Source organism: Orycteropus afer, unplaced genomic scaffold (genome assembly GCF_000298275.1).
Source record: "Orycteropus afer afer isolate SDZICR_OR568_19922 unplaced genomic scaffold, OryAfe1.0 scaffold00004, whole genome shotgun sequence".
Taxonomy (NCBI): Eukaryota; Metazoa; Chordata; class Mammalia; order Tubulidentata; family Orycteropodidae; genus Orycteropus; species Orycteropus afer.
Genome location: NW_006921591.1, coordinates 8,154,368 through 8,167,893, shown reverse-complemented (window position 1 = coordinate 8,167,893; position 13,526 = coordinate 8,154,368). Strand labels below are relative to the sequence as shown.

Genomic DNA, 13,526 nt, shown 5'->3' with positions numbered 1-13,526 from the left:
AATGGTCCTATAAGTTTATGTGAATGATCAGAATTCCCAGGTGTATAGTAGAGTTGACAAGGGGAAGGTGGTGGTCACTGTTTGGTCACAGCCAGCTACTCAGAGGGACTGAGTAGTTGAATCTGCGGGCTTGGGAGCATAGTTGCAGGGGACATCAAGATCAATTGGCATAACATACTATACAAAACATTGTTCTACCTCCTACTTTGGCAGTAGCAACTGGGATCTTAAAAGCTGGCAAGCTGCCATCTAAATGCAACAATGGGTCTCTCCTCATCCAGAGCAAAGAAGAATGAAGAAAACCAAAATTCATGGAGACAATTGGTCCTAGTGACTGGTACACCATCCGATCTGCAGCCTATACGACTATGAGACCAGAAGAACTAGATGGTGCCTGGCTACCACTGTCATCCACTTGGAAGGGGATCTATGTAGGAGATCTTTGATAGAGAGGGAGAACAATGTGGAACAAAACTCAAAATCATTTGGAGAAAAAAAAGGGGAGGACCAGGTTTGCTGGTCTGATAGAGCCTGGTGGAATGACTGTGACTTTGGCCCCTAGCTTCCCTTTAGGTCTGGAATTGAACCCACACCTGTGGTTTCCAGCCAAACAGAAGAGAGGCATATGAGTTGAACATTTACCTGAGGTAGATACACTCCCTGGAGAGAATAATCATTGAGAAAGAAGGGCTGCCTATGCACAGGGAGACAGCTCAGGGGGCAGGAGTTCATGGAGGGATGGACACTGGGAAGAGGTAACTTTGGGGAGGAAGTTGGAGGGGAGCTGTTGCATTGTGGTAAACTGTGGTCAATGTCATGAGACAAAGTGTATGTAAGCTGCCATATGGAAAGTGATTTTGCTCTGTATACTTTCACCCAAGTCACGATAAAAAAAAAAAAAAAGAGAGAGAGAGAAAAGTTACATTGGTCTATTACATCAATGATATTATGCTGATTGGACCTTGTAAGGAAGAAATATCAATAACTCTAAATTTATTGATAAGACATTTGCAAGATACAGGATGGGAAATAACCCAAGAAAAATGTAAGCACCTTCCAGATCAGTGAATATTCTAGGGATCCAGGTGGTGAGGCATGTTGAGCTATTTCTACTAAATAATGAATTATTGCAACTGATGTCTGCCACAATTAAAAAGGAGGCACAATGCCTTGTGGAACTCTTTGAATTGGAAGCAATGTATTCCTCCTTTTGTTGTGCTGTTCTGGCCTATTTATCAAGTCACTCAACAAGCTTCTAGTTTTGAGTGGGGCCCGGAACAACAGAAGACCCTGGAACAGAGTCAAGCTGCTATGCAAGCAGCTGTGCCACTTGGACCATATGATATATCTGAGCCAACAGTGCTCAAAGTGTCAGTGACAGACTACAGTGCTGTTTGGAGTACTTGGAAGGCCCCTATTGGTGAATCATAGGGCAGACCCTTAGGATTTTGGAGTAGATTTTCCATCCTCTGCAGATAAAAACTCTCTTTTAAAGAAATAGCTTTGGCTTATTACTAGGCCTTGTTGTTGTTGTTGTTGTTGTTATGTGCCGTCGAGTCGGCCCCGACTCATAGCGACCCCTCCTTGGGTTTTCGAGGCAGTATCATTACAGAAGTAGGATTGCCCAAACTTCCTTCCAAGGAGTGGTTGGTGGGTTTGAACCTCCAGCCTTCTGGTTAGCAGTCAAGTGCCTTAGGCACTATGCTACCAGAGCTCCTATTACTAGGCCTTAGTAGAGATTAAACAACTAACCATGGGCCACCATATCACCATGTGAACTGAGCTGCTGATCATCAACTGGGTGTTGTCTGACTTACACAGACATAAAGTTGGACATGCACAGCAACAATCCATCATTAAATAGAAGTAGTTATAAGAGATCAGGTTTAGGCACGACATGAAGGCACAAATAAGTTGCATGAGGAAGTGACACAAATGCCTATAATCTCTCCCAGTCTACACCTATGGACTCATGGAAGTTCCTTATGATCAGTTGACTGAATAGAAAACTCATGTATGGTTTACAGATGGTACTGGGTGACATACGGGCACCACTCAAAAGCAGACTGCAGGAGCGCTGTAGTCCCTTTCTGTCCTTGAAGGACAGTGGTGAAAGGAATTCCTCCTAATGGGCAGTGTTTTGAGCCATACATCTGGTTGTTTAGTTTGCTTGGAAAGAGAAATGGCTAGATATGTGACTGCATACTGATTCATGGGCTGTGGCCTATGATTTGAGTGGATGATCTGGGAGTTGGAAGGAACATGATTGGATAATTTGTGTTAAAGATGTATGGAGTATGTGGCTAGACTTCTCTGAATAGCAAAAGAAATGAAGATATTTGTGTGTCATGTGAATGCTCACCAAAGCATGATCTCTGCAGAGGAGCATTTTAATAATCAAATAGATATGATGAGATGTTATGTGCAAAGAAGACATCCTCTTTGCCAGATATTCCTAAGATTGTCCAATGATCTCATGGTCAAAGTGGCCATTGTTACAGAGATGGAGGTTATGCACGGGCTCAGCAACATGAACTTCCATTCACCAAGTCTGACTTGGCTACAGCTATTGCTGAGTACCCAATGTGCCAGCAGCAGAAACCAACACTAAGTCTGTTACATGGAACTATTCCTTAGGATAATCAGCCATCAACCTTGTGGCAGATTATTTACATCACACCACTACTGTCATGGAATGGGCAGCATTTTATTCTTACTGGAATAGACAGTTACTCTGGATATGGATTTGTCTTTCCTGAATGCAATGCTTCTGCCAAAACTACCGTCCATGGACTTACAGAATGCCTCATTCACCACCATCATGGTATCCCCCATAGCACTGCCTCAGATTAAGGGACTCACTTCAGAGCAAATGTAGCGCAGCAATGGGTTCATGATCAGGGAATTCACAAGTTTTACCATGTTCTCCAGTGTTTTGAAAAAGCTGGCTTGACAAAATAATGGAATGGCCTTCTAAATAAACATTTACAACACCACGTAGGTGGCAATACCTTGCAAGGGTGTGGTAATGTTCTCCAAGAGGCCCTAAACCAGCATTCAATATATGGTGCTGTTTCTGCAATAGCCAGGATTGATGGGTTAAGAATTAAGGGTGGAAATGGGAGTGGCACACTACTTACTATTACCCCTCGTCAACCACTAGAAAAAATTTGCTTCATTTCCCTATGACCCTAGTATCTGCAGTTCTGGAGGTCTTAGTTCCAAAGGGAGGAATACTCTCACCTAGAGACACAATAGGAGCTGTGGTAGCATAGTGCCTAAGGCATGTGACTGCTAACCAGAAAGCTGGCAGTTCATACCCACCAGCCACTCATTGGAAGGAAGGTTGGGTAATCTACTTCTGTAGTGATATTGTCTCGGAAACGCTAAGAGGGGTCACTGTGAGCCGGATCTGACTTGACGGCAGTACTGATTTAATTGAACTGGAAGTTAAGAATGCCATCCAGCCATTTTGGGCTCCTCAAGCTCTGGATCAACAGTCAAAAAAGGGAGTTACTGCATGGTCTGGAGAGAATTACTTCATGATCTGGAGTGATTGATCATGATTACTAAGGGGAAACCAGATTGGTATTACATAGTGGAGATAAAGAGTATATTTCAAATACAGGAGATACTATAGGATGTGTCTTAGTATTATTATGCCCTGTGAATAAATAGAAAACTATAGCAATCCAATTCTGATATGACTACTAATGGACAACACCCTTCAGGAATGGAGGTTTGGGCCCCCCCACCAGGCAAAGAACCACAACCAGCTGAGGTGCTTGCTGAGTACAAAAAAAAATACAGAATGGGTAGTGGAAGAATCTATTTCTAAAAACCAATTATGACTATGTGACAAGTTACAGAAATGAGGGCTGTGGTTGTTATGAGTATTTCTTCCTTGCATGTGTGCATAAAATATTTTTGTCTTCTATTATAAAATACAAGATATAAATGGGCTAATGTGTTTTTAATTGTACTTGTGCTAGTTGATCATGTTAGGCTCAAGTATGACTTTATAATTGGTTTAAGGAGATATATACAGTTGCCAAGTTTACAAAGGGTAGACTGTGGTAGTTCAGGTTATGTGTCAACTTGACTAGGCAATGATTCTAAATAGTTTTGCAGTTATGATGTAGTCATCTCCATAATGAGGTCTGATATTATATAGTCACATCTATGATGAGATATGCAATGACAAGCCAATCACTGGAAAGGGAGTTTCCTTTGTGGTGTGGCCTGCTACCAATATATACAGGAAAGTACTAGCAAACCTATTTAAATTCTTTCCTCAATTCTTTCAGCTTGAGAAATGCCGAGTGTGTTCTTCCCTTTTCATTTTCTAACTCCAGGTCTTTGCACATTTCACCATCGCAACTGGCTTTGTCTTCTCGAGCTGCTCTTTGAAATCTTCGGTTCAGCTCTTTGATCTTGTCATTTTTCCCATTTGCTTTATCTATTGTCCACTCAAGAGCAAGTTTCAGAGTCTCTTCTGTCATCCATTTTGGTCTTCATTTCTTGTCTTTTTAGTGATCTCTTGCTTTCTTCATGGATGATGTTCTTGATGTCTTCCCACAATTTTTCTGGTTTTTGGTCATTGGTGTTCAATGCATGAAATTATTCTTTAGATGGTCTCTAAAATCAGGAAGGATATATTCAAGATCATATTTTTGCTCTCGTGGACTTGTTTTAATTGTCTTTAACTTCGAGTTGAACTTGCATATGAGCAGTTGATGGTCAGTTCCACAATCAGCTCCTGGCCTGGTTTTGGCTGAAGATATTGAGCTTTTCCACCGCCTCTTGCCACAGATGTAGTCAATCTGATTCCTGTGTGTTCCATCTGGTGAAGTCCACATGTAGAGCCACTATTTGTGTTGTTGAAAAAGGTATTTGTAACGAATAAGTCGTTGGTTTTACAAAATTCTACCATGCGAGTTCCAGAATTATTTCTGTCGCCAAAGCCAAATTTTCTAACTACTAGTGATTCTTCTTTGTTTCCAACTTTTGCATTCCAGCCACAATGATAATTAACACATACTGATTGCATGTTCAGTCAATTTCAAACTGTAGAAGTTGATAAAAATCTTCAATTTCCTCATCTTTGGCTTTAGTGGTTGGTGCATAAATTTGAATAATAGTTGTATTAATGGGTCTTCCTTCTAGGTGTGTGGATATTATCCTATCATTGACAGCATTGTACTTCAGGACAGATCTTGAAACATCCTTTGTGATGATGAATGCCATGCCATTCCTCTTCAAACTGTCATTGCCAGCATAGTAGACCATATGGCTGTTGATTCAAAATGGCCAAAACCAGTCCATTTCAGCTCACTAATGTCTAGGATTTCAGTCTTTATGCATTCCATTTCATTTTTGACAACTTCCAATTTTCCTAGATTCATACTTCATACATTCCATGTTCCAATTATTAATGGATGTTTGCAGCTGTTTCTCCTCAATTTGAGTGGTGCCATAGCAGCAAATGGAGGTCTCGAAAGTTTTACCTTATCCATATGAGTAAGACTGGTTTTGCTCTGATGATGCAGCTCTTTCACAGTCCTATTTTGAGAGCCTTCTAACCTAAGTGAATCATCCTCCTCCTCTGTATTGGACAATGTTTCTGGACTATTAATAAAGTTGTGCAGTAATATGTCAGACAGTGTTTCTCTGCTATTCATAAGATTTTCCCTGGCCAATTCTTTGAGAAGTGTATGGCCTCTTCTTTCTTCCTAGTCTGTCTCAGTCTGCAAGCTGGGCTAATACCTGTGCACCATGTATACTGCGCTGGGCTTGAAACACTAGTGGCACAGCCTCCAGACTCACAGCCACATGTCACCAGAGTAGGACAAACCAACAGACAAGTTCATCTCCCTTAGCTGTTGGAAATCTCTCCAACTTCTCCTTACCTGGATCCCTGTGGCTGACTCCTCATTCTGTCCCAGTCACCCTGGCCTTCCCCCCTGCCTTCCTGCCTTGCCACTTGTGGGGCATGGCTTGGGTTCCCTCTCCTCACCTAGGTCCCTGTGGCTGATATGCAAATCAAAGCAACAATGAGATACCATTTTTCCCCAGCACTAGTAGCAAAGTTCAAGACAGAAAATAGCAAATGCTGGCAATGATGCAGAAAGATTGATACTCTCATACACTGCTGGTGGGACTGTCAAATGATACAACCACTGTGGTAAGTAATACGGTGATTCCTTAAAAAGTGGAATTAGACACACCATTTGACCCAGCCATTCCATTACTACTTATACATCCTAAAAAGTGAGAGCCAGGACAAGAACAGGTATATGAACACCCATGTCCATTGCAGGACTATTTACAATAGCAAAAATATGGAAACACCCTAGGTGCCTATCAACAGAAAAATGGATAGCCAAACTATGGTACATACATACAATGGAATACTGTGCAACCCTAAAGAATAAAGTAGAATTTGCAAAAGACCACATAATGTGTATGAACTTGGAAGACATTATGCTGAGTGGAGTAAGTAAATCACAGAAGGACAAATACTGTATTAGTTCATTATTGTAAAAAGTCAAGGAAAAGTTTATATATGGAAGGAAATTTTCTTTTTTGGTTACCGGGGTGGAAGAGTAGGGGAAGGGAAACTGCTAGATAGGTAGAGACAAGTATTGATTTGGGTGAAGAGAAGGGCTATGTACAAAATGTGAGTGATAAATACAGTGGCATTGAAGAAGAAGACATAGAGAAGTGCATGGGTGGTAGGGACAACAAAGATGAATCCTTTTGCGCATACAGTACTGTGTTGTCAGTGAAGGCAAACATTAATATATGGGTGGATAGATGGGTAGACAGGCTGAATGATTAGGTATGTCTACACAGTGGGGAGTGTGCCCATGACCATGTATAGGGTTGGCAGACAATTATTCTATCCATGTATTTATATGTTCTGGAAGAATTTCCAGGTATATATAAGAGCTAAAAAGGGAAAAGTTTGCCGTCACTTCTTGGCCATAACCACCTACCTAGAGGGAAAAGGTGGTTGCATCTGTGGGCTCAGGACCATGGTTTCAGGGAACATCAAGCTCACTTGGCATAACATACTACACAAAACATTGTTTCACATCCTACTTTGTCAAGTAGCAACTAAGATTTTAAAGGCTTGCAAGCAGCTGTCTGGATGCAACAATGGGCCTATCTTCATCCAGAGCAAAGAAGAATGAAGAAAACCAAACATACATTGAAACATTTAGTCCAAGGATCTGGTACATCATGTGATTCTCAGCCTATGACTATTGGATCAGAATTAGATGATGCCTGCCTATCATTGTCAACCACTCGGAGGACAATCTATGTAGGAGATCATGGATAGAGTGGGAGAACAATGTGGAACAAAATTCAAAATCATAAAATAAAATGGGACCAGGTTTGCTGGTCTGATAGAGCCTCGTGAAACCCCTGAGACTATGGCCCCTAGCTGTCCTTCAGGTCTGAAATTAAGCCCTCTCCTGTGGCTGGCAGCCAAACAAAAGACAGGCATATGAGCTGAACACTTACGTTAGGTAGATACACTCCTTGGAGAGATCAATTTTGGGAGAATAGAAGGGCTGTGTATGCATGGGTAAATAGCTCAGGGTGCAAGAGTGCATAGGAGGGAAGGACACAGGGAAGAAATAACTATGGGGAGGAAGTGGGAAGAGAGCTGTTGCATTGCGGGAAATTGCAGTCAATGAGACAAAGTGTATGTGAACTGCTGTATGCAAAATGAATTTGCTCTGTAAACTCTCACCCAAATCACAATAACAATTGAAAAAAGAAAAAAAAAAAACCTCTAGTGGCATGAGAATATATAAATATTTTTAATGACAAAATGGTACTGACTCAAGTAAACATATTGATGATCAGCCAAACAGAATTAATACCAAACAATAAAGCAAGTCTCATCAATGTAAAAAATCTCCATTATAAAGACCTGTTTCTGATAGCTACTAATTAGTTTCAAAATCAATTCTATATTTTTGTAAATTTGAAATAAAAATAACTCCCTTGAAATTAGATATCATAGTACAACTTGGAAAATAATCAAATTAAATATTGATAAAAATAATATTATCAGGCCCAAAAAAAAGAAAAACCAATTATCATCAAGTTGATCAACCTTGATAAGATCCTTTATCAATTCATAATTATTTTTATATAGACATACTGTATATAACTAACTCATAGCAACCACCATTGGGCTTCCAAGACAGTATATCTTTATAGAAATAGATTGCCCCACCTTCCCTCCACAGAGAGACTAGTGGGTCAACAAACTGGTTAGCAGTCCAATGCCTTAAGCACTCTGCCACCAGACATCCTTAATACTAACGAAAAATCTAGGAAAAAGATCAAGCAGACTTAAAGGAGAATTTTACAGTCTTCAGGGCTTATTTTAGAAAAGAGAAAGAAAAAGTATTTAAAATGAATCAGTGAGGTATCCATCTATAGAAAGTAGAACCAAACACACCTGAATGAGTCCAAGAATTTTAAGAGAAAATTTTAAACAAAAAACAATGAAATAGGAAAGATTATTATAATGTTGCTGTTGTTGTTGTTATATGCCGTTGAGTCAGACCCTACTCATAGCAACCCCTCCTTGGGTTTCCGAGGCAGTATCACTATGGAAGTAGATTGCCCCATCTTCCTTCCGAGGGAATATTATAATAGAAAGGGTCAAATAAATTTAAAATTTATCTCTTTAACAATGAAAATTTGACATTTACAAACATCAACCAAGGTTGATCAGGAAGAAAGAATGTATCTATAAATTATATTATGAAAGAAGATATCCAACACCAAATATAGAGATTAATATGAGAAAAAGAGAATGTTATGAAAATATTACTCTAAGAATTTGAAAATTTAGGGAGATAGATTTCTAGAAATGTGTAAATAACCAAAAACATTCACAAGTCAATGTAAAATGTAATAATCCTATATCCATACTAGATGAAATTTTTAAAAAAGACTTCCATACTCCAAACAACATACCTATGCATGGATAGGTAATGCAGTATTTTTTTTAAGTATAAAATGGAAAAGGCAGCCATTAGTTATATACAGTATGTCTATATAAAAATAATTATGAATTGATAAAGGAGCTTATCAAGGTTGATCCATATAAAAATAAAATAACATAATTTTATCATTTCTATGTACCAATAACAAGCATAGAATAAGATAATAAATAAAGAAAGCAAATGAAACAAATCTTGAAGCATTTAAAATAGCAACTAAATTTATAAGATATAAAATCTTTAAATAGAAAATTATGACATTTCATGGAAAGATATTAAAGAAGTCCCAAATAACTAAGCATGTGGAAAATATTCATGGATTTGAAGATTTAATACCACTAAGGTGTTAATATCACAAAATTGACCTATACATTCAAAGTAATAACATTGCAAAAAAAAAAACTTTGATTACATAACTTAAAAGCCAATTCTGAAATTCCTAAGTTTCTCTGTTTGTAAGAAATAGAAATAAGGCAATAAAAAGTCAAGCCAAAAAATTGAGCAAAGATAGATTTGAAAAAGTGTCACTATCTAAAATGTATAAAGAATTTTTAAATTAAAAAAGGACAAAGTTTGGGAAAAATTGGCAAAAGATACTAATCTATGTTTCACATATCAGAGAATATAAATATCCAGTAAATAAACATATGAAAAATTGCTCAAGTTCATTAGAAATCAAGGAAACAGAAAATGTCAATAAGCTACAATGAACTACTGTTTTGTACTCAAATGTCTGGAAAACTAGGTATTGGTGAGAATATGGAAGAAATGGAACTCTTATATAGTTGCTGGTAAAAGTATAAACATAACAAACACTCTGAGAACCAAGTTAGCAATTGTATATTAGAACATTGACATTCCATGCAACCAATTGATACTATTTCCTGGGCATTATTTCCTTTAGAAAGTCATTTACATGAACATCGTGAGACGTGTATAGACGTGCATTTATCATATTCCTTAAGTGATTTATACATCAAAATTATCTTCTTGAGTTTACAATAATTTCAACGTGATAAAATGCTCATTTAAAAGAACTCTGCCAAATGTTGGATTCTGTATTAAACATTTGTCCTGAAAACGTTTAAAAATAAATAATCTCTTTTTTGAATTTTGCATGAAAATTGAAATGTTTTGTAAAAGAATTGTCACATGACTAAACCCTAGTATTACAGAATTCTATTGAAGGTTTCATTATTAACTAGCAATTTTATCACACATTTCTCTACAAACTCTTCCTTTAAGTAAATTATTAAATAATAATAGAATCAGTTGACATATTCTTGAGTGAGAATAATAAATAAAAAGTACTTTGAAAAACACAATATCTAATATGTTGTTGTTGTTGTTAAGTGCCATCAAGTCGGACCCGACTCAAAGCAACCCCTCCTTAGGTTTCTGAGGCAATATCACTATGGAAGTAGATTGCCCCATCTTCCTTCCAAGGAGTGGTGGTGGGTTTGAACCGCCAGCCTTCTGGTTAGCAGTCAAGTGCCTTAGCCACTATGCTACCAGAGGTCCCATATATAATATATGATCCCAGAGGTCCCAAATATAAGTATTTTTAAAAGGAAATTATTTTCTGTAGGGCTGTGGCTCACTTTTCTTGGTGCATATTAATGCCTGGACTTACCAGCTGCTGTCCTTGGACACCCCAGGCCGCATACTGCAAGACAGAGTCCTCTACTTCTGGTGGATTTAACTCCCAAACTTCCCTTAAAGAAATGCAAATATTTTACAGGAATGAATTCATCATCTATATCAAGAATCAACTTGATTGAGGAAAATCGTCCTCGAAAACCAGGAAATCAAAGAACTTACCTAGTGTGTATGTTGTAAATCACATATGAAGCAGTATATGAATAATGAAAAATCTGAAATGGAAAAAAGAAGAGTTATTCATCTTAGTTAGCAACAAAGTTTTCATCTTATTATGTGTATATGTTCTTGATAAAATCCAAGAATTGGTGTTAGAGATAAATCAAAATATGCAAATATCATTAATCTACATGTGGATACTTAGATTGACAGGCTAACTGATCAGGTATCTCTAGGCAAAAGGGAATATACTCATGACCATATATAAGTTTGACAGATGAAATAAAAATGTAAATATCCCAGTTCAAAAGTTTATTATTTACTTTATACCTTACTACAATGGATTCGTTATTTTTTCTCTGCCACCATTCTCATCACTTATTTGATCTACTCCATATTCAGTATAGCTGTGATTATATCACTTTTCTTTCCAACATTTTCAATGACAGCCTTTTGTCTATAAAAGAAAGTTCAAATTGATATCCTGATATTCAAGGATTTTTGTCTTTTGGCTTCTACACACTTTGCCACACTTATCTCTCACTACTTTGCTGAATCCAACCAACACTTTAGTCAAATGAGATGACTTCTCCTTGCATGCCATGAACTCTTTCCTGCTTTTTTTCTTGGATATTCTACCCTAAGTCAAGTAGGCATTTTCTATCCTAATGTAATCCCTACATGGAGCACACATTGATCCCCCCAGTTAAAAGCTATTTCTCTTACAGTTTATTGTATGACACTTAGGATAAGATTCTCTCATAAACTATATAAACATTTTGAGTACATCTCCTTTTCCCATTGGAATGTTGTTAGGTCCAGATGTGCATTACCTTTGCATTCACTATGTTTCCTAGTACACTATAGTGTTTGCACGAAACAGTATTCACTGAGCAATAATTCTAATGAGGAAAAATTCATAATGTTTGATGTTTTTTTGGTAGAGACCAGAGGTCAGCATCCTACACCCCTTCATAATAAAAATGTGTGTTATCTTCAAGAGATGTTGGCACCATCTTACAAAGAATTCTGTGTCTTTTTAAGGCCAATTTTCCAAAAGATTACAGCACCCATCTCTGGTTGGATCAAACAGTTAAATGTGCAGGTACTAACCCAAAGATTGGTGGTTTGAACTCATCCACAGGCAACTCCAAAGAAAGGCCTGGTGATCTAATTTTGAGAGACTGAAAAACCAAACCAAACATTTTGCCATTGATTCCCTTCTGAGTCAAGGCTTCCTCATGTATAACAGAGTAGAATTATTCCCTTAAGTTGTCTTGGCTGTTATCTTTACAGAAGCAGATCACCAGGCCTTTTCTTCTAAGAAGCTATTGGATGGGTTTGAACCACCAACTTTCAGATTATCAGCATAGCACAAACTGTCTGTAGCATTGAGGGACTTTTCTGAAAGATTAACCCAGTTTTGTCAAGTTGATTCCAACCTATAATGACTTAGTAAAACACAGTAAACTGACCCATAGGATTTCAAATGTTGCAGTCTTTATAGAAGGAGACTGACACATCTTCTCCCATGGAGTACCTGATGAGTTTGAACCACCAACATTTTGGTTAGCAGCTGAGTACTTAAATACTGCACCACAAGGGCTCCTTTAGAAAGATTACAGCCATTGAAAACCTTATGGAGAACAATTCTACACTGAAACACATGGTCATGACTTTGAAAGGACTCAATGGCTTCTTTTTTTTTTTTTTTTTTTGCAGCACCCATCACAGGGTTGATGTCAAATCACAAATATAGAACCACAGGAAATATTGCAAAGTCATCTCTGTATTTCTGTCCTTGCTAACTAGAGATGATGAAATAGTGGAACAGAGAGGCAATGAAGAAATTTGTAAAATATGGGTTTGGGAAAGAGATCAGTATGTTATGTAGTTCAGTGAAAATTATTTTTCTCTAAGTTATATGGATCTATATGGATTAGGGCAATTTTTTCTCTACCTAGTTATATTAAGTTGCATTATTATTACCAGGATTTACACAACTTGTACTAACATTTTAATTTTCCAATATTCAATTATTTAAAGAGCACTTTTAAAAATTCCTGTAATGCATGCACATCACAGAAATAAAACATTGTCAGTTAAAACTCCCTAGAAGTCAAATTGTTATTTCTCATTGTTACAATAATAGCTTCAATTAAACAGTACTGGACACATATTGGTTAAAAAAAAAAAAAAAAGTTAGTATTCTCACTTTGCACTAAAACTGCAATCCCTCCCCCTATTCATTATATTATATTTTACAATGAAGCTTCCTTATGTCATTCCTTTGGAATAACTATTAAATCTGAGATTGCTTTTACTATAGAACTATAGATGCAAAAATCACTTTTCCTGGTGTCTGTTTTGGCATCCAAGTACATCATTAAATTTCATTTTCTACTTCAAATTTTACATTTTAAACCTACTATGGGAGCTCTACTTCCGTAGTGATACTACCTTGGAAACCCAAGGAGGGTCGCTATGAGTTGGATCCAATTCGATGGCAGTGAGTTTTGTTTTGTTTTGTTTATGGGAGTTCTGGCAGTGTAGTGCCTAAGGCACTTGACTACTAACTAGAAGGCTGTCAGTTCAAACCCACCAGCCACTCCCTGGAAGGAAGGTTGGGCAATCTAATTCCGTAGTGATTCCACCTCAGAAACCCAAGGAGGTGTC

At 37.7% G+C, this 13,526-nt stretch overlaps 1 protein-coding gene across 1 annotated transcript in view; it reads right to left on the bottom strand.

The window, feature by feature from the left end:
- Positions 1 to 13,526, bottom strand: part of DPP10 (dipeptidyl peptidase like 10) — a 1,219,576-nt gene that overhangs the window by 315,511 nt on the left and 890,539 nt on the right. The window contains exons 6-7 of the mRNA XM_007937655.1: positions 10,854 to 10,906; positions 10,666 to 10,747 (exon numbers count right to left, since the gene is read on the bottom strand). Of these exons, the coding sequence (XP_007935846.1) occupies positions 10,666 to 10,747; positions 10,854 to 10,906 (135 nt within the window). The remainder of the gene's footprint in view (positions 1 to 10,665; positions 10,748 to 10,853; positions 10,907 to 13,526) is intronic.